Raw genomic sequence first — 24285 nt, 5'->3', positions numbered from 1 at the left:
AATAATAATAATTCATTCTCCTCAGGAGGAGCATGAGTGTCCCCTTCTAGCTTGCCAAAGGTTGTTGCTCCCATCATCTTCAAATAGAATATAGTCATAGTGCTAAAGTGCTCTACCACCTCAGCACTGCGACTGTAAACGAAAGTGGCGGAGGCGTTGGGACGTTAAATCTTGTAACTGGAAATGTAATGGGGATAGGAAAGTCAGAGGAAAACCATGTGGCACAGGTCACATTCTCATTCAATACATCATCATTGGGACCACCCAGCAGTATAGGAAGGACATAGATAACGGATGTGTGTGTATACATGCTTTCAAGTCACCTGTTGATGTATGGTGACCCCATAAATGTCATAGGGTTTTCTTAGGCAAGGGATACTCAGAAGTAGTTTTGCCAGTTCCTTCCTCTGAAATACAGCTTATAGAACCTAGTATTCATTGGAGGCTCCCATCCAGAGACTAGTAAGGGCTGACTCTGCTTAGCTTCCAAGAACAGCTGGGATCTGGTGACTTTAGGGTATTTAGGCCCAGATACAAGCAGAGGAATTTACCCCTGCCTCTTTCAGATAGTTCCAGATCTGGAGTGTAGGGGAATACCCCAAAACATCACCCCCCGCCCTGTGTTTAAAACATTGCAGCTAGGTCTAGAAATTAATGAGCAACAGATTGGAATAGGAAGTACATCATATATAGATAGTTCAAAATGCCCTGGTAAGTGCAGGTATAATTTCCATCAAGTTTCAAACAACACTGAGGTATAAAAATAATGTTTAGCTGGTCCAGTGAAGTAGTGTTGAGCACTATAACATTTGGGTGGGAGAGACATGACTACAAGCATGGTTGTGGGTTTCAGGGAATTGTAGTCCAAAAAAGTAAACATACCAAGCTCTCATCTGGCAGACAGTGGCAACCATTTTCCCCTGTGCATCCTTTGCGCTCTTCACTCCTATCATCCTTTTGCATAGAGAGCATTTTTAGTTATCACCATAACATTCCTCCATCTGAAGAAGTAGACTCAAGGGTATGAAAGCTTATGCTACCAACTTTCTTCTTGCAGTTAGTCTCAAAGGTGGCACAAGGTCCCTTTGCATACTGATTTCCTCCATCCTGATGGTGTTTAGTTCTATTTTTTGTAATGGGCCCATATTAACAATGTAATTGTCATCATCAGTACTTAATGCCTTTAATTTCCCTTTTACTTCACTGCCTACAAATCTATCTCCTGCAATTTTATCCACTATATATATATATATATATATATGTTGTTGCTGTTGTTGTTTTGTGCCTTCAAGTCATTTCCAACTTATGGCAACCCTAAGTCAAAACTATCATGGGGTTTTCTTGGCATGACGTTGACATAGATGTCAGAAACATGGTAAATGCGGATATTTTCTAGTTATTTTTACAAGTGTAGAAAGCAAAATGGGAAAAATAGAAATTAAGCTTATGAAGATATATTTGAACATTTAATGGAAGCACTAACTTGGCTTTCGTGCTCCTGTCTTAGCAGGAAAGCATTAATGTGCAAGGATAAAGAGAATTACTACAACAATCAATGCAGGGAACTAGAAACTGACCACAAAAAAGGAAGAACAAGAAAGAGACCTCTTCCACAAGATCTGGGAAATTAAAGAGGAATTTAAACAATCAAAAAAGGAACATCATACATGACCATGAGGAAAATTTAAAAAATAATGGAAACAATACACAGAAGAGCTATATGAAAAAAATGTGAAAAGCTGAATGACACATGACACATGACACATGAGAAGACGAAACTTACAAAGATGAACCCCAAATTTTGGAAAGTAAAGTGAAAAGCCACAGCCAAAGAAACTGGGAAGAATAAAGCAACAGGAACAAACAACATAACAACCAAACTGATACAATCCACAGGAACAGATTTAAGTACAGTGGGCCCTTGCCTTACGCGGGGATCCGTTCCGGACACACACACACCCCGCGTAAGGCTAATTTAGTGCTCCTGTGTTACATTTACACATCTTGGTGCATCTTAGTTTATAGTATATAATGGAGCACACCTCTGTAACACATGTGAATGTCTGAAATTTCTGAAGTAGTTGGGAAGAGGTGCATGGCACAGTCTCTCCCACATTTTGAAAATGTACTGATGTAAATACTGATATACATACTGATATATAGGGTACATAGAACTTCTCTGCATCGGGGGAAATTATTTCAGTTGGGTTCACCAGCCTACTTCTCACTAGTGTAATGGTGAATTTTGAAGTGCAGGTGCTCATTATAACATTTCCCATGTTTACATTGCTAGTAAGAATCCCAACATGCAGGTAACTGTCTTTCTTGTAGCTTTCATTTCCACTTGGAACAGGTGTTTTGCAAAGCTACTGGATCTGAATTGTTCATGCAAGACCAAGATGACACTCCCAATGGGATTCAAGGTGGCTTTGAATAAGATGGAAACAAATCAGATAAAGGTTTTCCCCACTGTGAAGTTTAAGGCTTTCATGGCCAGCATCCATAGTTTTTTGTGGGTTTTTCAGGCTATGTGGCAATGTTCTAGAAGAGTTTCTTCCTGGTGTATCGCCAGCATCTGTGGCTGGCATCTTCAGAGAACTAGGTGGTTTTCACACAGCACTCTATGTACAGCAAAAGCAGGTATGAACTTACAGGATAAAGCCGACTAGTTCTGTTCTCCCAGTAAAAGGCTAGCCATCATACGCATACCACCAGACATTCAGAAAGCATGTGAAAGGGCCTTGCACTGAAAGTGAATGTTTCCAGAACTGACAATTAAGTATTTGTTGCTTTGCTTTCAGAACTGCAGCGGAAAGCTCCTGCTTTGAAACTGCTTTTCTATGAACAGCCACCACTTTGCATCACTAGTTTGTCCTTTGTCTTTTTGGCAAATGTACTTGGCAGAGCAGGTTCTCTAAGGGTCCTTCCACACTATATAATTATAACACTATGCTTCCACTTCAACTGCCATAGTAAGGTCCCATGGATTTCTGGAGTTTGTGTCTAGTGAGGCACTAATGCTTTCTAGCTGAGAATTCTAAATGCCTCTCTTTAACCTGCAAATCCAAATATTCCATAGGACACTGCCATGACAATTAAAGTGGAATCATGTTATAACTGCGTGATGTGTTAATTTCAGTATGTGCATTTTATTTTCAGAGACTGGCAATACATTTTCCAGGTTTTTTAAAGCTTCCAGAAAGTTGTCATTTACTGAGCTGGAATCTTTCTGCCTTGTCACTCTTGCCTTTACCAGCAAACAGGCCTAAGACATCTAGTTCTTTACACACCATGGAAGTCTGGCCGCACTGAGGCCCTGACTGATCCAAGTGCATGGGAAATAGGGTTGAAGCGCACATACTGCTTGTTCAAATCAAGTCCATTTACAAGTCAAAATGGGGAGGGGAGAACTAATAGAGAGCTTCATAGTTTGAAGACCATTACATCAATGTCAGATGAACCTAAGTGTTCTGTTTAAATTCCTTGATTAGCCAAGTAAATTGTGAACCCTATACCTTGTTTAATTTATATTCTGCATTTCTTCCAAGACTGGGTTTCAAGAAAGACCACAGTATGAATAAAAAGCAAGCATAAATAAATACAATTAAGCCACATTATTAAAACAGAATTAAGCAAGTTAAAACATTTTTAAAAAACCTCTGAATTAGAAACAGTATACTGTACAAGCATATCAATTAAAGTAATAATTAAAGAGAAGCACGTTATTCTCTTTCCATCTATTGTAAATACTTGTGTATGCAAAAGGCATAAAATGGCAATGCGATGCCCCGTTTGTTCCCCATTGCCAATTAAGCATTTTTCCTTCGTCATTTCTGCTTGGCATATTCCATGAGCTTCCTAATAAGAATATTTATTGATTCAATTTCTTTTAAGGATCTTGTTTTGGCTTAGCGTTACTGCTTATATTTGCCAATAGGATAAAGAATAAGGACTTTTGGTGAATTACAGTAAAGTTGTTTCATTACAATCACTTCAGAATACTGAAAATTAAGAACTGTTCTATGAACTTCATATGACATATTTCTTGGAAGAATTCACTAAAATAATTGCTTGATAATGTTTTTCTGTTCTTTCCCATACTTGTAATTTCTACTTTGTACATTGTGTACTAGTCCACTGTTATTCAATATTCTTCATATGTTAAGGGTTTTTTGGTAGTTCATAGGGGTATTGCTTATGTTTGAACAAGGAAATATCTTGCAGAAAAATGGTTCTGATCTTTACTAAACAACAATACAAAGCAGTTCCTGAAGTCTGCCTGTCCCTTCTGGTGCCAGTGGAAAAAGGATACTGGACTTGACAGACCTTCGGTCTGTTCCAGCATGTCCACTCTTATGCTAAATTGGATGTTTCTTCCTAATTTCTTTAGCCTCTTAACAAGTCTTTAAAACCTGCTTATATATTTTTTCCTATGGGTTGCACTGAAGCAGGCTTGGCTTCATGATATTAAGCTTAAGAAATGGAACAGTCCAGGGGCTACATACTGCCCACAAGGCTGTTTTTGTGAGCCCCAATTGCTTCTTCCAAGGATGATTACCTTCTCTTGGATGTTTCCAGAACTGACAATTAAGCTGTTAAATAAGATTGCCCCCACTCAGTGTTTTAAATTTTAAAGAAATGCCCATCTTTAGAAACAAGAATTCCAGATTTATTTATTTATTTTGGACAGGATGGCAGTCTGTATCGCATCCAGAGGTTCCCAAGAAATCAAAACCGCAAGTTGTCCATTCTTGGCTTAGAATATGCATGTTTGCTCTTTTAACACGCCTTTTTAAAAAGTTTATTTCTCCACATCAAACACTATAGAATGCATAAGGATGAACTCCTTCCAACATATGCACAATGTGAGAAAAAGAAGGTGTTCACTGAAAACACAAGTTTTCCTGAAAATGTATTTCTTCTGGTTTCTAAAATGCATTATTACTATGATTTAGAATACATTTTGATGTGTTTGTTATTTCGTCTCTACCAGTAAATACTTTAATTACTTTCTATATATGATTGGAATACATGTTCAGTCCACGTACTTGTAAGAAATACGAGCTCAATAGAGACTACAAGAAAGTGTTAAAAGCTGTTTATTAAAATCCAGTTAGTGTTTCATAAATTTACATAAGGTATTGCAGTAGACTCAGCCTGCAGAAATGCTTCTGAGAAGATGAGTCCATAAACCATAGACTCTTTTCAAAATGTTTATTATTTGAGAATACATATAGCATCTTCCCTCCATTCCACCAGAGCTGTTTAAAGCTGACATAGGTTGACAGAAGAAAGTTAAAAATAATATTTCCCAAGGCAAACCCACAAAAAATATATATAGGAATATATACAGGAAACATTTTCATAAGGAGTTTTACATTGTAAAGGCATGTCAGAACTGCCCATGGCAAAATAAATCAAGTTATACCTTTGTTCTATGGCTAACTACGAAGAGTAGCTAACCGTGACTGCATAGCTTCAATATCTTCCTCTTCATCATCATCAACAACAGCTGCCGTAGCCCCTTCAGGCTCATGTTCTGGAAGGGCATCTGTGACTTTACTAGGTGCTTTACCCAGGGCTCCTGAAAGGAAGCAAAGCAAAAGAAAGTAGACTAGTTAAAAAGAAACAGTAAAATATATATCCAATGCACTATGCAGTACTGTATAAGCTTGCAATATAATAGTCAGATTATGTCATCCCATTAGCTTCATTTTGCCTTTATTGTATCATTTCAACAGATGTACTACCATCCACTACAGAAGATTTATTTGGGAAGATCAGAAATTGAAAATTTTACCTTTTTGGACTACAGCTACTAGGATCCTACAGTCAGCATAACTAGTTGCAATGCTGACTGCTGCAGGCCAAATAAGGCATCCATAATCCAAGACTTTTGGAACAATCAGTTTTAATGAAACCTACAATTCTGTTCTTTATTACACTAAATAGTTGCTACTCATTTTGCACTTGGATGCAACTCATGGAACTGATTTCCACTTTTGCAACTCATGGAACTGATTTCCACTTTTAAAGCTTCAGACTTTCTTAAAGAACATGAGACACACCTTCCAATAACACTAGTGATTGAGGTCAACTAGTGAAGCTTGAGATGCATCTTCTGGTTAATCATGAAACAGGGCATTTCTTGTATTACCCCATGTTATGGAATCTGTCCCACATAAATAGCCCACAGATAGCCAAGCCTATAGATAGCCAAAATTTTTAAAACAGCTCTGCTCATGTCTTATCCCATCCCACTCTAGCACATTATGTGCCATTCGCCAAAAGCCAAAATACAAAGAATGCCCAGTAAGACAGTGTAAATAAAAAGTACAAAAATAGACGGAAGGATTAAAATATTATCAGAGAACATTACGATATCCATGGTATATAGAATCTTGTGTCTCATTTGCTTGGTAGCATCTATTACATTAAACCCTGCACTTTCAAAATAATAAAAAAACTAGTTTCAGAAAACAAGATAGGAATAACACTGGTACAAGAGGAGATACATCTATATTGGTACATAAACATGTACAATTCCACTTACCAGCTGTAATTTCAAATAAAATTTTGTCAATCTCCATCTCTGCCTCCTCTTCCATCTCGTCTTGGTCCTCCATACTTTCAAAAGTATCCTCCAGCATGTCTTCTATGATACCAGCCTAAAGGAGATGCAGAAGTTGCAAGATTGTTTAAATCATAAATACAGAACAAGACAACAGAGCTGCAGTCTCAAAAATCAGGCCTCATTCTCAGTCCCAGCTTAGACAAATTTGCAATTGTGTGGAACTTAGGAGTTTATTGCACCGCTAAAAAAAACGGTTTACCTCTTTCAAGTTGAATTCTAATTTGGAAGGAGTTTTATGACTTTGAAAAGTGGCTTGCTGAGCGCTCTTGGGACCTGGGTTGCATTCGGCCAGTGGATTCAGTGGCAAATTATGCACAATAAAATCCAGTTGCCTCCTGAATTAGAATTCAACTCAGGAGAGATAAACCGGGTTTTTTAGTGGTGCGATAAGTTCCTTAGTGTTTGAACTGAGAGACGGGAAAAGTACAACAAATCATTTGCTTTGAATTGATGTTAATAGTTGCCTCATCTTGTAAAAAAAAAAAAAACCCTGAAAAACATTATTGCTCTGTAATAAGACAGCTTTCCTTGCTAGATGTTACACGTCACATTATGGAAGAGGCAAAGAAGAAAAAAATGAAGCTATTGTAAATCTTACCTTCATCATTTCTTTGGACAAGTCCCTCATTGTAGCCTGAATTTCAGGGATTTTTACTAAATTCTGCATGGCTTTCATGACTTCTGTGCTCTTCTGTAATGAGCCAGCAACCCTCAGGACAGCTGCCAAGAGAAGGCACAGAAAGCTTTTAGATCAAGCTCAGATGAATGAAATATCATCTTTGCCAGTAGGGTGCTCCTGACCAACAGTACCAATTTCCTTTTCTATTCAGACAGAGTACCAATTTGCTGAAGATTACAAGATGTCATTTTTTCCCCTCATCTTGTAAGCTCAGAAGCAAAAGGTAAAGGTTTTCCCTGACAAGATTGTCTAGTTGTGACCAACTGTAGGGGGTGGTGCTCATCTCTATTACTAAGATGAAGAGCCAGTGTTATCAAAGACAACCCGGTGATCATCTAGCCAGCATGACTGCACAGAACACTGTTACCTTCCACCGAAGTGGTACCTATTTATCTACTTGTACTTTTACATGCTTTTAAACTGCTAGGTTGGCAGAAGCTGGGACTAGTGATGGGAGCTCACTGCATCATGCTGCGCTTAGGCCTTGAACTGCCGATCTTGCAATCGTCAGAGCCAGCATCAAAACTCGCCCTTATACATAATACTGACAGACAGACAGACAGAGAGACCCCTTTACTCACTCTCACACACGCTCTCCTGGTTTCCCCCCAACCAAATATTGGTAGGTAAAGAATTTTTAGTGCTGCTCTTGTTTTAGATAACGGAGTCAGAAATCTTCTTCAGTTTATGATAAATCATAGAGATATACTAGTTAATCCAAATCTACCTTCTGCTTTCCTGTAATCTAGTTTACTAGTATTTATTGTTATTTTTATGTCCCACTTGTAAAATAAATCATTCCAAGTAAAATAAAAAATAGAATAACTCAATCACAGGGCAATATCAGAGAAACACAATGAATCATGATGCAGGGCAGTTGAAAGGTCATCTGAAACAGAAAGAGCACTGACAGTGTGTGTGCCTCATTTTCTCTTGTTCCCACAGAGAACTTGGTAGTAAATGACATGGTGAGTGTATGCACATACAGGAGGCGGCAGACCACCTGAAGTAGGTTCTGCTGTGTTCTTTCCCTGCCAACCTTACTTCTAATTTTTTTATACACTTATCCATGAATATATCTAATGTCTTTAAATGTAGCTAAGAAAGTGGATCTAGTATATAGCTGGGATCACCAGCATAGTGCTCATGCATACAATTTTGTCACAGATACCTTCTCATTTGGCACATCTGAGCCATCCTGACTCTCCTGATACTGTAGATTTTTAAAAACAGAATCCAGAGACGTAGCCGTGTTAGTCTGGAATATCAGTATGCAAAGGGATCTTGTAGTACCTTTGAGACAACTGAGCAAAATCCATTGTAGCATAAACCTTTGTAGACTTGGTCTACTCCCTCAGATACTTGGAGTGAACTGGTGCCTAGAAAGGATTTTTATAGCCAGACTGTTAAGTCATTGAAATTCAAAACTTGTGGTTCTGGTGATGAGGTGACAAGTTCAGTTTTAACTATGATTGTTGAGGGACAAGGGAAGAAGGGAAAGATGTTGCCTAAGGCCAGGGTGAGTGGATGAGGGAGCTTTGGAAGGTAGTGTGTGCATGCTGGAAATCAGAAAGGATATATGATTGGGCAAGAGCATCCGCATGAGGCTATGGTGTTAACTAGTGTTATGGCTGGTGTGCCAGGGAGCCATTGTCTCTGTTGAACCCACTGTTGGTTGCTTGCAGTTTGTAGATATATTCTGATTCAGCTGTTTCTCTTTCTAACTTTCCTTTGTAGTTTTTTTTCTAAGCACAGCTGTCTTGAGGTCAGAGATAGAATGCCCAAGAAGAATGAAGTGTTCTGCAACAGGTTTTTCGTAGGTATTTCTATTTCTAATATCTGATTTATGTCTATTTATCCTCTGGCACAGAGCCCAGTGTACAGTTCTGAAGAGCATTGTTGACAGATGATGGCATATATATCATTATCAGAGGATGAGCAAGTGAAACTGCCTCTAATATTATGGGTTATGTGATTAGCTCCTGGGATGATATTTCCTGAGTAAACGTGTGGGCAGCGTCGGCATCTATGTTTGTGGCAAGATCACAAATATCTTTGTCTCTCAACAACCAAAGTTAAAAATGAACCTGTCACTTCAGCACCTACAGCTAAGGCCATTGTACAAAAGCTTATACTATAATGCCTTTCACTAAGTTAGTCTCAAAAGTGCTAAAATATCTCCTTGCATATTGCCTAGGACTACTGAGACTTGCTTTCCAACATAATCTGGAAGGCCCCATGATTCCCAATCCCACCCTTTCTCTCCAACCTTCCCTTATTCAGCTTGCACATGGGAATTCAAGTTTATGACTGCAGAATATAAACCTAGAAGTGACTGGTGCAGGTAATGTTTATTTAAAACATTACATTCAGAAATGAATGTAGAGTTTAGAGACATTTGTCAATACCTGCCTTTTTAGTTGCCAGCAGAATACAGAAAGCATATTTATGGTGGAACAGTATTTTAACATTTTTCTAAATAGAAGTGGTGCAACATAAAAGTTTAACTAAGGAGAAAAAGTTATATAAGTGTGCATGCATGTCTCCCAAATAAGTTTTGTTTGTTGATCCAGTAAAGTAAGATGGATGTGTTACTAATAAGTCTAACTCCATTTTGAAAATACCCTGAAATCCAGCAGTATCCATACCCAGTTGATTCTTCATCCCCATCAGTACTGAATTCATGTGGGCTTTGGAGGCATACAATTTGCTCACAGCCTTCCGTGAACGGATCATCTCCTTGGCCAGGATCACACACACATCTTTTTGGCCCTTTTTGGCAGCATCTTTGATTGATCTTTTTACTTTCTCCTCTTCTCGCTGAATATCTGCATTTGGGTGAAAACACAAACATGAGTCAATGGTAACAATTTAATCTAACGATTGTTGTTGTTTTAATGAAACTAGAAGTGCTTTCTGAGCAATGATTATCCTTAGAATGTCATTACTTTACAGAGGGAAGAATGAGTGAGACTCAGCTCAGGTTCATGTGTTAGCAGCAAAATACCTATAACTCCTGGACTGTAGGCATTTTGCTGCTAACAAATGAGTATTATCACTGTGCATCCTTTGCAAGTGTGCTGTTCTCGCTCAACTACCCTTTTATCTTCAGTGCTGCTAAGCATATAATGGAGATAGGATCCAGAATGGAAAGAAGCAGAGTTTGAAGGAACCATCAGGCAGCAATTTCTTGAGCAAAATCATATCCCTCCCCAAATTAGAACTCCTGAAGTATTTTGGCTCTGTGGCTTTTTAGGGTTAGCAAATGTATATTGACATCACATTCATGTTTACATGCATCGTCTGCACAAACACCTCAAGAAGGCACAGAACTCCTATGCACTGCAGGTCCACTGTGGCAGCGGTCATGACTTGCCAGTTCCTGCACTCTTTTGTGTGTGTGTGGTTTCTCATCCACAGCTTCATGCTATTCCTCTAAAACAAGGCCCTGTTTGTGCCCTAGGTTGGTAGCCAACTACTATCTCCTTGGTAGCCAGCTACAGCCATCTTGAAGAGATGACTGACCCACCAGTTGGCAGAGCTATTCCATTTGCTCTGTTCTATCACTCCTTGCCTTATGGGAAGCAGTTCTTGTAGTGATAAGTTGCCTCAGGCAGGAGATGGACCACCCTTACAGACCACCCCACCTGAAGGCTTTAACACAAGTTACTTTCTTGGTGAAGGTTGCTTCAAGTAAGGAACTGGCAACCCTCAAAGTCTTCTAGTTGCAAGTTACCTACACCATTTCCATCCAGCTTGTCATGCTAAAGATTGACTTTATCTATGTTTAAGTCCTTCATACCCTTCCTTGTGTGTCAGCTCTGGGATAGTTCAACTTCCTCAGTATGTTGAAAAAAGAGATGATTTTTATTATTGAAAATTTGGAATATATTTACATCACATCTATCAGATATTTCCAATCCTCTCTGCTTTTTGTTTTTGCCCTTGATAGCTGATAATCTTATCCTCACAGTTTGTGTGCTGCTCTTTATGCAGTTGGGTATAAGACTGCATTTGAGCCAGGGAAACATGTGATACAGGTGTGACAGGTAATCATGTCCAGGGGAATTCCCAGGTTAAAATATAATAATAATAATAATAATAATAATAATAATAATAATAATAAATTCCAAAGATCACAAATTCCATAGATCGCTATTCCATAGATCACAGTGGTGTACAGCAGTTGATAAAACAGTTAAAAACATCATAAACCCCCAACACCCCAATTTTCTCTGGGACTCAGCTAATGTAGAAGCAGCACCCACACCACAAAAATAACATGAGCTCTCTGCTGAACTGTCCCAGAGCTGAATCTGCATATGAGGCGACACTTCCTTTCATTATATTATATGTATCAAAGTTTTTGATTAAAACATTTGGGCTGCAGTCCAACCTGTTCCCCTTGCTTGGAAGTAAGACCAAGTGAATGCATTGTGGCTTATCTCAAGTAAACCAGCATAGATTAATGTATTACAGTTGCATACTTTGACTATGTGGAAAAATACTTCAGAGAAAATGTGTGAGAGTACAGACCTCTGATCTGTCTATCAATCACTCTCATTTCTTTTCGTATCTTCAGTGACCATTCATTGATCTGTAAAAATAAAATACAGTACAGAAAGTCTGAATGCAAACCTCAAAGCTTTAAAAGAAATGAACACAGGCTACATCATTTAAAGACTCATTTCAGTTTTCAAATAGGCAGCCTTGGCTAAAATGAGTCTCTGTAGATGAGTTGGCTATAATTGCTATCAGTGAGAACTAGCATGAATTAGGGATGATAGTCACAAATATCTGGAGGGAGCCAGCTTAGGAAATGCTATAATAAAGGCTTCTTTTCATCAAGCAAAGCTACTGGCTATCAGATTGAAGGAATAAGCAACAATATTAAGACCAAATCCACCTTCACGTCCCTGTGTGAAACATATTTGTGGCTTTGAGATTCTACTCCAGTGTTTAGCTCTGCATATACACAGTTTCTCAACCTCCCACCACCTGGCAGCTGTTGCTTAACAGTAAAGCAAGGTGATTCAGATCATGGAGAAGCACCTAGTGTCAATCCTCTCAGTAGTGGAGAAAAGAAATCAGGGTGCACTCTCAAATTGAGTGCATCCACCTTTTCCTTCCCCCAGAAGCTCTGAGGAGTCCTGTTTTTTATCTGAGACATCTCTTTATCCCTCTTCTCCATCTGTAAGTCACAGCAGCAGAAATTCCTCCAGGTGCCTTAAGGATCTGGGATAGTGAGAGGTTTGGATAGTTTAAAGGCAAGTGACCACCTCTTTGCACCCCATCCAAAACAGGAGTTATCTGTGCATAGCTGAGACTTATATACAAGTAAATCACAAACAGGATGCTAACCAAAAGGTATTTATGCATTTAGAGATTTATCTTCTGCTAAGTGGTTGCCGTTGTAATCCAGGTAATTAAAGACTGCATGCAAAACACCAGACTAAATGATCAGCACTGTTTAGGTTGGAGAGATTGAATTCAGGACACTGTAACAATGGTCTGTGATAATCATGAAGAGAGGTTTTCATTTAAAGCTGCAAGCATGCAGCCTGTACTTGTGCCCAAGGACCTTTATATCCAGGCCTTAAATTATCAGTCAGTCAGTCAGTCCATCAAACTAAGGTCCAAAATACACCACAGAAATAATCTCGTTTGAGACTGCTTTAACTGCCCTGGCTCAATGCTTGTGAATTTTGTGAACAGTAGTTTTGTGAGACAGTTAGCCTTCTCTATCAGATAACTCTGGTGCCACAATAAATTACAATTCCCAGGATTCCCTAGTAGTGAGCCAGGACAGTTAAAGCAGTCTCAAACTGGATTATTTCTACAGTGTGTTTTGGACCTAAGTGATGCATACATTTCACATATAAGATTGAAGAAAATGAAGTATTTTTAATACAGGTGGAGCATCCCTTATCTGAAATGTTTGAGACCAGAAGTGTTTTGGATTTCAGATTGGGGGGGGACGACACCTATATTTGCATATACTTACATAATGAGATACGTATATAATTTAAACTTGCTTCTAAACACAAAATTCATTTATGTTTCATATACACTTTCTATACATAGCCTGAATAAAATTTTATACAATATTTTTAATAATTTTGTGCATGAAATAAAGTTTGTGCACACTGAAGAATCGGAAAGCAAAGGTGTCATTAACTCAGCCACCCATGAAAAAAGCCTTAGAGTTAACCTGTAAAAGCAAATGAACAATTCCATGCATGGCAATGCTGACACAGATCAGTATCAAATATTATTTGGAGAAACATAGCTTTTCTAATACAATTAGGATAGGTATTAACTGCTGAAATACTGGAAGACAGCTAAGGGCATTCATTTTAATTTCTAGTCCTTCCTGTTCCATGGGACAGATAACTCCATAAACTTAAAATCATCAGCAACCTAAGCTATCTGCTGTTCTGATAAGCCAAAGTCTTATAACTCTTCTCAAAGATGTCAAGGCCAGGGAAGTTCACTGAGAATGCTCTGGTGCATCCAGTTTGGACTTATACTGTCAGTTTATTTCTCCTGGCATAGGAAGATTCCTACGCCTTAAGTTGCAGAGACGCAACAGTTCCTATCTGGCAATGTCAATTCCTCTCCAATTGGTATTTCAGCATACAAGGCACATACATACCCCAAAATGTAGACATTTTGTCCCCCAAATTAAAAATCTAAAGAGTCAGTCATTGTAGCACAATGCTCAGTTTTCCAAAGTAGCCAGTAGAAAGTCCACAAGCAATAGTCCTCTCCCATGGTTACTCCCAGCAACCAGTACTGGGAGGAATCCTGTCTTTGAAACTTTGAGGTTGTATATATCTAAGATGACAAACAGCCACCGAGAGACCTATCTTCCCTGAATTTATACTATCCAGAAATGGGGAATCAGATGCAACTGAAACTTATATCTACAAGCTCTATCTAAGCATAGCCAAAGATAACGAATGCTGGGAGTTACCATTCAACAGCTGCATTATTACCACCTTGGTCTAATGCTTTTTAAACACCACTCTGACTACTGACCATCACAACTTGTAGCAATGGACACACACTGACTAGTGCCTCACTTGTGAGTTGTTGTTGTTGCTAAGCCCCTGATTCAAGCAATACTTATTGTGCCAGGGATAGTCCATGAAATTGCATACCAATGGACAAGCTCCCCCTTCTCCCATCATGCACTGGCCTGGACTGGAAAGGCAAAAAACCAATAAATAAAAACACAGTGTGGCTTATTCTGTCCTCAACAGCTCCATGAAGATTATGATGTGAGAGAGTCACTGGCTTCAGATCACAGAATCAGAGGCCCTATACAGACAGGCCAAAATAAAGCTGCTTCAGTTCACTTTGGAGGTATGGGGTTTCAATGATGCATGTGTCCTAAGAGTCTGGAAGCTGCACCAAAGCTGCACTCCAGTCCTTAGGACTGGAGCGTAGCTTTGGTGCAGCTTCTGGACTATTAGGATGCATGTATCATTTAAACAGCATATTTGCAAAGTGACTTGAAGCAGCTTTATTTTGGCCTGTCTGTATCAGGCCAGAGAATCACAGAGGTGGAAGAGCCCTCAAGGGCCATCAAGTTCGACCCTCTGCCATGCAGCAATACACAAGCAACATGCACACGCCCCGTTTTAAAACTTCCAAAGGAGGAGAACACAGTACACTTGGAGGCAGCATATTCCACTGCCATGGAGCATAGTGGAGTCTCCATGATATGACCAAGTCTATTTCATGACTGAAAGGGGAATCAAAGTTGGGCCTTCCACAGTTCTAGTCCAATATTTAAATTGTTACACTACACTGATTCAAGGCAGCTAGGACATGCCACAGTTAATGAGCCACAGCTGGACAGTCTACCACATATGTACCGTATATACTTGTGTACATGTTGACCTCATGTATAAATCGAGGGAAGGTTTCGGGGTCACAATCCTGGGTTTTTACATGACCCATGGATAAGTCGAGGGTAAAACTTAGGGGGCTATAAGGAAGTATGGAAAGAGGGAAATACCACTTCTGTCCTCCTCCTCCTTCTATGGACCTCTCCCAACCGATTCCCAGGTACTAGAGGACAGGTTTTAACATCGGATTGAGAAAGGAAGCAAGTGTATTTAAATAGAGTCACTTCCATAGGAAGCAAGGTCTTGCAAAATGGACTGGAGAGATGGTTTTAAATGGAGAGGTTTTTTCAATAGGAAGCCAGGTCTTGCAAAATGGAGCAAAGAGAAGCAAGTGGATTTAAATGGAGAGGTTTTTCTATAGGAAGTCAGGTCTTGCTAAACAGAACAGAGAAAGAAGCAAGTGGGTTTAAATGGAGAGGTTTTTCCATGGGAAGCCAGGGACTGCAAAATGGAGAAAGAGAGAACTAAGTGGATTTAAATGGGGAGTTTTTCCAATAGGAAGCAAAGGCTTGCAAAACGGACTGGAGAGGGAAGGAAACGGTGTTCAATGGAGACTGGGGCATCAGGCTGGCTTGCTTTAGGACCCTTCTAAGCACTACTGATGTACTGACCCTTATATAAGTCTACCCAAGATTTTAGGGACATAAATTTCTTGACTTATAGTCAAGTATATATGGTACTCACTTTCAACTTGCAAAACAATTTTGCATGCTTTTCACAATTGTCTCCCTTTCACAGAATGGGAACAAAGGGCTGCCAGGCCACATAATACTAATGTACAGCGCGCCCGCGTCATACACAGGCGCACTTTACGCGGATTTGTTCTTACGCGCTCAAGCCACGGGGCGTACGCAGGGCAGAAGGGGCGGCACATCCCATTTAATTGAATGGGCGCACGTGCCTGTTGCGCCCCGCACGCCGTCGCACTGCCACGCCACCACGCACGAGCCCCATTGTTTCCAATGGGGCTTGAGCATAGGCGGAATTCGCCTTACGCGGAGGGGTCCAGAACAGATCCCCCGCGTAAGGAGAGGGCAGACTGTACATTACAGGTGGGTTGTAAAGATGTAAGATAAGGAGTAGTTGTCAGGAAAAAGCCACATGGGATATATAGTCACAAGAAATATAATATGTATATGAATGTATTTGAAAGTAACATGACACAGCAAAAGTTATTGAATTGTCACACAGGTGTTGTAAGTAATGTAATTAGAGAGTCCTGAAAGCCAAGGACATATGAGGCAATGACAAAATGAAAAGATGCAAATTGATATCACCTGAGAGTCATTGAGTGGACAGTAATGTATGGTGCAATGTGAGGTCTAGATTGAGCCAAGTATGGTATGTCAATCATAATGTATGTACACGCCCAGGAGGTGGCAACTGTATAATGAATAGAGAGACAAATGTCTATATAAGCAATAATGTATGACAATACTTTTTGTGGGTATTGAGGAGTATAGTAGTGTGAGTTTTGTGAGTAGTGAATTGTTTTGTGCATAGTGTATATATTAGAATAAAAGTAGATCTTTTATATAAGAAGACTACTGTGTTGACTGGTGTATTGAGAGCTGAACAAGAACCAGCAGACTCCAGAGAAGATTGGAAGACATCTTCAGCCAATTCTCAGAGCTACTGGTCAAACTGGTTGTTCTTCCGCTGACCAGGGTGGTGAGAGTGAAAGCCAGGAGAAGAGCTGCAACTCCCATCATCCCTAACAGTAGTACTCTATACATTTGAGTCACACTACATAAACAGAGGCGCCATTATTGTTGCAGGAAGATTTGGCATGTACTGATTACCATCTGGCAATAATTACCATAAGTAAACAGACCATCGCTGATCTCATACGAAGCTTCTGCATCCTCTGACATCACCTCACGTGTCCCCCATTCACAAAGCAACTGGTGCAAGTGTGTGCATAAACACCACCAACTTAAGGCTTACACAAGCAACCAAGCTGCTCTGCAGTTGAGTTGTCTCACCAACGGTCGCTTTTTCATCCTTGACTTGTTGTGGCCACATCAGGCCCAAATGCATTAGAGGAAGCAGACTGAAGTCTAGGAAAGCTCATGCTGCCAATTCCTTTCTTTCAGTCAGTCCCAAAGGTGCTGCGAGATCTCTCTACATCAGGTACTGATGTGGCTCATTGTGGAGCCTGTGTGGAAGCTGAGCTCAAGCATCACTTGCCTGAGGCTGAAGGAATACAGCATCCATTGATCACATACCAAGTTACCAGGAGGTGCCTGTGACCATCAGGAGCTCCCTGGTTAACTGCTTGGGCTGACTCTTTCCAGGTGATCTAGAGCCCCAAATCCCCCTCTACTACACTTTATTTGGGGAAGCAGCGCCAAAGAGGAACCCATAGCTCCAATGCTGAAAGATCCCAGAATTCCATAGCCTTGAGACACATAACTCTTTGTCTGGCTCTTTGCTATGGAGTTCTGGGAGTTGGAGTGTGTTACACTCCAACTCCCAGAATTCCATAGCAAAGAGCCAGACAAAGAGTTAAAGCGGTGCCAAACCGGGTTATTCCTCCAGTGTGGAGGCACCTCAAGGGACCCCTCCACCTCCCCCGGCCTGGCCTGGCCTCCGCCCGGTGTCCCAACAGCCTCCTCACCAGCTCCTTGGGCGGCTTCTCTGGGGTCTTCCCGAACAAGCCCATCTCCGGCCAACGCCGCCGCCGCTCCCAGCCCTGGCCTTCCGGCTTCCGGTCCCTGCTCCGCTCTGCCTCCCAGGGAACCAGGAAGAGGGAGGGACCATAGAGACGCAGACCGGAAGTAGAGCGGCACGAGACTTAGTTAGGCGCCCCCTAAAGGGAAAGTCCAGAGGGAGGGGGTCCTCTCTCTCTCTCTGAATATGTTTGTGTATGTGTATAAATATGTGAGTGATATGTTTTGTGTGTATATATACATACTGTACATGTGTGTATATATACAATGTATATGTGTTTGTGAACATATGTGTGTGTATATATGTATGTGTGTGTAAATGTACAGTATTTGTGTATATATGTGTGTGAATATGTGTATATATATGTGTGTGTACAGTACATCTATATCTGTGTATGTGAATGTATGTTTGTGTGTATATGTGTGTATGTGTATAAATATGTGAGCATATGTGTGTGTGAATATGTTTGTGTGTGTATACATACTATGTATATGTGTTAACATATGTTTGTGTGTGTGTATATATATGTGTGTCTGTGTTTGTGTGTGCATGTGTGTAAATATGTTTGTCTGTGTGTGTCTGTGTGAGTATAAATATGTGTGAGTATATGTGTGAATGTGTGTATGTATGTGTGAATATGTGTATATATGTGTGTGTGTACAGTATATGTATATCTCTATGTATGTATATGTGTGTGTGAATGTATGTTTGTGTGTATATGTGTATAAATATGTGGGTATATGTGTGTGTGAATATATACATTCATGTGTATATATATGTGTGTGTATATATTATGTATATGTGCGTATATATATATATATGTGTGTGTTTGTGTGTAAATATGTTTGTGTGTGTACATAAATATGTGTGAGTATATGTGTGTATATACTATGTATATGTGTTTGTGAACATATGTTTGTGTGTGTATATATATGTGTGTGTGTTTAAATATGTTTGTGTGTGTATATGTGTGTGTATAAATATGTGTGAATGTTTGTGTGTGTGTATATATATACATGTGTGTATATATGTGTGTACAGTATATGTATATCTCTATCTATATATGTATGTATATGTGTGTGTGAATGTATGTTTGTGTGTATATACATGTGTGTGTGTGTATGTGTGAAGATATACTTAGAGAGAGGTCTTGTAGCACCTTTGAGACTAACTGAAATGAAGTTGGCAGCATGAGCTGCCATTTTCTTACTATTGGTTAGTCTCAAAGGTGCCACAAGATCTCTGTACATACTGATTCTGTAGACTAACACAGCTATGTCTTTGAATTCTACCACTGTTGTTATTATTATTATTATTATTATTATTATTACTATATATGTGTGTGTGTGTCTATGTGTATATATGTGTGTGCTTCTGTGAATATGTGTATGTATATATGTGTGTGTGTGTATGTATATGTCTCTGTGTGTGCGCGCATGTGTGTGCATATATACAGTATATGTATGTGTGTTTATACACCCCCTGTGCCCGCACATGCACACACACACACACCCCTGCGAAAATACTTCTCCCCCTCCTTATGGATTTCCCAGATGAATTGTTACTATGGGTGAGAGAAATAATAAAAACATATAGATTAAAATATATATAAATAAATATAATATAAATGTAAATACTGTATAAATAAATATACAAATATTATTTTTCTCACCCAAAGCTATAATTCATTATAGAAATCCATGGAGGAAAGGGGGGGGAGAGTATTTTCCCGATGGTTGAGAAAAGTTACTTTTCAGTACTGCAACCCCTCAAACCCCAGCTCCCCAGGGGGATTCTGGGAATTGCAGTCCAAGAATCTTTGACTCAGGCTTTGAATTTCATGTAGTTGTAACAGTGCAGTTTTTCTCCACAGACTGGCAGGGAAGAGAGGAGGAGTCTGTGCACTTTTTTACTCTGGCCTTTTTCATCTGAAAAGAGGAGTTCTTGGATGTTTGTTCTTTTTATTCTTTTGACATTAAATATCAACATAAGAAGTACCAACTCAGACGATCTTCGTTGCAGCGGGTGTGAGAAAGGGAGTAGCTTTCAGTGTAGTCAGTATTGCAACTTAAAGGTCAGGGCCAAGCTGAAACTGCTTCAAATATGTAGCCACAAATTCTTCATACAAAACAATACTTGGGTTGCAACGACTTGTAATGCAGTTATATTTTAAGTGACCAGTCCCAAAGACCCGTACTTACAAAAGACGGCACTTAGGAATTAAGCATGAGACCATCTGTATTGCTCAAAGGGTTTTCCTCCAAATTGACCATGCTGGTTTGAAGTTCCCATACATGACTCTTGCATAGGCTGACTATATTTCCTTGAGACAGAAATGAGACACTGGGATGGCGGAAGTGGGATTGGGTTATGCCATATTCTGTATTCATGAAAAAGGAAGACTATAGCAAAAGTTTTATTACATGAATCCATTGAGCTAACAATTATTCTTCAATGATAGAATTCACACAAAACTTTAGGTAGAGATAGACAGGGACTGGATCTCACCATCATTGTACTATGAATATTTCTCCAATGAAGTAGTCTTATGCAGCAAATGTTGGTCTTATCTTAAAACTACTTACACTCCATGACACAAGATATATATATATATATATTGACAATCACAGTTTCAAACAGGGATCTTTAAACCATTTTCACTACATAACAGGGCATTTATCTTGAAAATGGGACAAAATTGACATTTATATTAAAATGCTGGGATGGTCTGGAAGTACAGTCAGCCACCCATATCTGGAACCTTAAGACACTGAACGTGTCAGAGGTAAATATTTCCCCTCCAGTCCTCAGAATGACTAGTTCTCAGAATGTTATGTATCTCCATAACGTCATCCCAGAAAGGGTTCTATAAAGTATACCATATGAAGTCTGAAAGCAGTTATAAACCCTTCCACTTATGCACTTCTGTTTTCCCTACAGGACATTGTTCTTTTGAGGTCCAGTATTATGGCATGGATGTGAGGAGTAGAGGAAGCAGTACCTGCACTTTCCACCAGATAAGCCACAGTTCCTTACACACACACACACATATAATAAATCAATAAATAAACTTTATTCTTATACCCCGCCTTTCTGCAGCATCAATCAAGGTGGCTTACATGTATAGAATATATTGGAATAATACATACTTTCAATAAATAAATTGACACCCCCCCCCCCTTTGAAACAGGATTAAATACAATACAGTTTAAAAATTAAACCTATTCAAATGACAGTAATTTTCTAGTGAAGGCAGTGGTTACATAAAGTAGGGAGAGTAGAGAAATTACATTGAACTATTCTGGAAAGGCCAGCCAGAAGAGATCCATCTTGACAGCTTTTTTGAAGCTGTCTAGGCTGGTCATTTGACGGATCTCCTCCGGCAAGGCGTTCCATAGTCTGGGAGCGGCAGTGGAGAAATCCTCTGGGAGGTTGCCGTTAGTCTGGTTTTTATGGGTTGCAATAAATTCCTCCCAGAGGACCTGAGGATGCAGGGTGGATTGTACAGAAGGATTGTATCACCTCAAACCACATCGGCCATGCACAGCATAGACTGGATAGTCTTCCCAATCCCATCTTCCAAGTCGGCCAAACTGAAATCTTCCTGAAATTTAATCTGGATTGCCTAGAAACTTGGAAAGTATGGTTATGGACGTGGAAAATAGATTGTATTTAAGATTACATAAAGAGGTAAGAAAAGGTAGCCAATTGTGTGTTATTTTATCTCATTTTACTATTAACCCTCCATCTTTTCTGATTCTTAAGTGAGTCGGACACATTTGGTTCTACAGCCACAGACACTCCTTTAATCATGGCTCTCTTTTACAGTATTGAATTACAGTAGGCCCTTGGTATCTACTGGAATTTAGTTCCAGGACCCACCATGTGTACCAAAATCCATGGATGCTCAAGTCTCATTAAATACAACACCATAGCAAAATGGTGTGCCTCATTTAAAATTTCAAAATCAAGGTTTGCTTTTGGCTATATATATATATATATATATATATATAATTATATATATATATATATATATAAAATTTTCCAGCTGTGGATGGTTGATTCCATAGATAAAAATATCCATGAATACTATCTATTATAACATTAAACTATAGCATAACATATACACAACTAAATTTAATAGATGATTTCCTTATTTCTTCTAGTTCTAAATAAATATAACATTTTATACTCATTAATTTCTTATCTGTTCACTTTGTATTCATTTAATTTTTTACAAAATTGTCTTAAGTCAATTCTGTACTCTAGATGAATTACTTTATTTTAAATTCATTTTAAATCTATCTTTCTCATCATCCAACGCAATACTCATAAACTTGCCTTTTTCCTCTTTTAAATAAGCAATCAACGGATTCCATTCCTTCTTAAAAATCATATATGTCAACTTAGCTATCTCCATATAGTTTCAAAAACCAGTCATCTATTTTTGGCAATTCTTTACTTTTCCGTAATGATGCATATACTAATCTTGCTGCTGGGATGTGTAGTTTCTTGAAGTAAATACAGTTATCTACCAGATAGCTTCAGTGCCTCAACATATTAAACATCCCAGGATTGTGGAGGGTGCAGCCATGGCAGATGAAGTGCTATCAAAATGCTATGACTGTGCAATGTGAAAGAGAAGACAGGGCATTTTTATACTGTTCAATGCACTTGAATTTCTATTAGGAGCAGAAAATGCTCTGTACGTTGTACAGGAATTAATTTGGTCTGTTTTTCCAGATTGCTGGACAGCTCCTCCGTTCTTGACTTCAGCATTCATACAAAAGCCTCTCAGTTTCCTTATCCCTCAGGCACTAATCTGAGTTCTTTCCCTCAGATACTCTTCCCTGGTTAACCAATCTCAGGTACATTTCCCAACCTTATTTAAACTGGTTGACAATATCAAATAACACAAACAGATAGACAGACGGTATCAAACTGGATACCACTCAGTCAGCATTACACCCATTTAGTCTGTATGGAACCCTTACAGTTTTCCTCAGCTGACAGAATAAATCTAGGCTGCATCTGCACTGCAGAAATAATCCAGTTTGACACCACTTTAACTGCCATGGCTCGGTGCTAATGGAATTCTGGGAACTGCAGTTTGTTGTGGCACCAGAGCTCTCTGACAGAGAAGGCTGAATGTCTCGCAAAACTACAGTTCCCAGAATTCCACAGCATTCAACCTAGACAATGAGGAAATAGAAATAGTTAAAGAGTTGAGATCAACTTGAGGGCAGTTAACAACAACAAATAGTTCTGTGTGCAGAATCAAAGGAGTTTCACTGGAATAATAAAACACAAAGTAGACTAAAAGTATGATAAAATAAAATCAGATGAAATGTAAATTTAAATCATATTGACTGGACCAACTAGAGTCACCCCAGTGACTCAGATGTTGAACTGTGAGACAAGTAAACACTAAGTAATGCAAGTAAACACCATTGATTCATTGAGCCCACTCTGGTTTGGACTACCAATAGGATGTAGGCCACTCATCTCAATGAATTCCCATTCCTCCCCCCCCAGTGGAATATATCTGCTTCTGAGTGGAGCCAACTTTCTAAGAACTGAACATGTCACATAATACATCCTTTATGATGTAATTTAGAACACTCCTAGTAACTTGCTCATTACAGCAACTAGCGGTTGACTGGATGTACCAAGCTGTCTGTACAGTGTGTCCTTGAATTTCTATTATAGTTATGACTTTGTATAGTTGCCTTTTGGCTTTGGAGGAATCTCTTTTTCATCTGAGTAGACACATCATCTTGCTAATAGCTTTCTATTTCATATGGAAGCTCCTGCAGGTTTTCCCCGTGTGGGATAAGACTTGTGATTGGCTTAAGAAGAATTGGAGATATTCCTCCTTCTTTCCTGACATTGCATCCAAGCTTTCAATCCTGATAGGATGGGTAAGTATTGTTACTTTGTGTGAAGTCATTAATTCATATCCTTCTTTTATTATGATTTTGAATTAACCCAAGTGAGTTTCATAAAGGAGGGAAGGACATGGTACTATTGTTAAAGTTCTGTGTTTGCAAACTTTTCTTGAAGTTCCCCTGAGAAGCAGAAATTGGATCTTTTTGAAAACGAAGCTCAGGGCATCTATGTCCATACAAAATGGTCGGTCCTGCATTTGTATATAAATTCATGGAGCATACCAACTCATGGTGCACAGGAGATGTATACTTCTGAACAAAAATGCAGATTTGAAATATGATATATTGTCTTTTTTGGAATTGTGTTTGTTGTAAGCATCATCATCAGCTCTACATCCCACTTAAAAACAGAGAACAACAAGAAGGGGGACACGGCAGCCTCCCTAGGAAAGGAGTTCTAGAAAGAATGCATTTTGACTCCACTTTAACTGCCAT

The 24285-nt window shown here is 39.2% G+C and overlaps 1 protein-coding gene across 2 annotated transcripts in view; it reads right to left on the bottom strand.

Annotated features, from left to right (window-relative positions):
• Positions 1-5081: 5081 nt before the first annotated feature.
• The window catches only part of LOC121935430 (charged multivesicular body protein 3), a 61924-nt gene continuing 42720 nt past the window's right edge, over positions 5082-24285 (bottom strand). The window contains exons 1-6 of one of the 2 annotated variants that reach the window (XM_042476946.1): positions 17850-17983; positions 11850-11910; positions 9962-10141; positions 7233-7354; positions 6554-6668; positions 5082-5584 (exon numbers count right to left, since the gene is read on the bottom strand). In XM_042476946.1, coding sequence (XP_042332880.1) covers positions 5442-5584; positions 6554-6668; positions 7233-7354; positions 9962-10141; positions 11850-11910; positions 17850-17894 — 666 coding nt within the window. In that variant the 5' untranslated portion in view covers positions 17895-17983 and the 3' untranslated portion in view covers positions 5082-5441. Of the gene's footprint in view, positions 5585-6553; positions 6669-7232; positions 7355-9961; positions 10142-11849; positions 11911-17849; positions 17984-24285 lie in introns of those variants that run through there. The other variant, XM_042476947.1, reaches the window with a different exon arrangement.

The sequence above is a fragment of the Sceloporus undulatus genome, chromosome 6 (assembly GCF_019175285.1).
Source record: "Sceloporus undulatus isolate JIND9_A2432 ecotype Alabama chromosome 6, SceUnd_v1.1, whole genome shotgun sequence".
Classification (NCBI taxonomy): domain Eukaryota; kingdom Metazoa; phylum Chordata; class Lepidosauria; order Squamata; family Phrynosomatidae; genus Sceloporus; species Sceloporus undulatus.
This window is presented reverse-complemented; position numbering and strand designations above follow the sequence as displayed.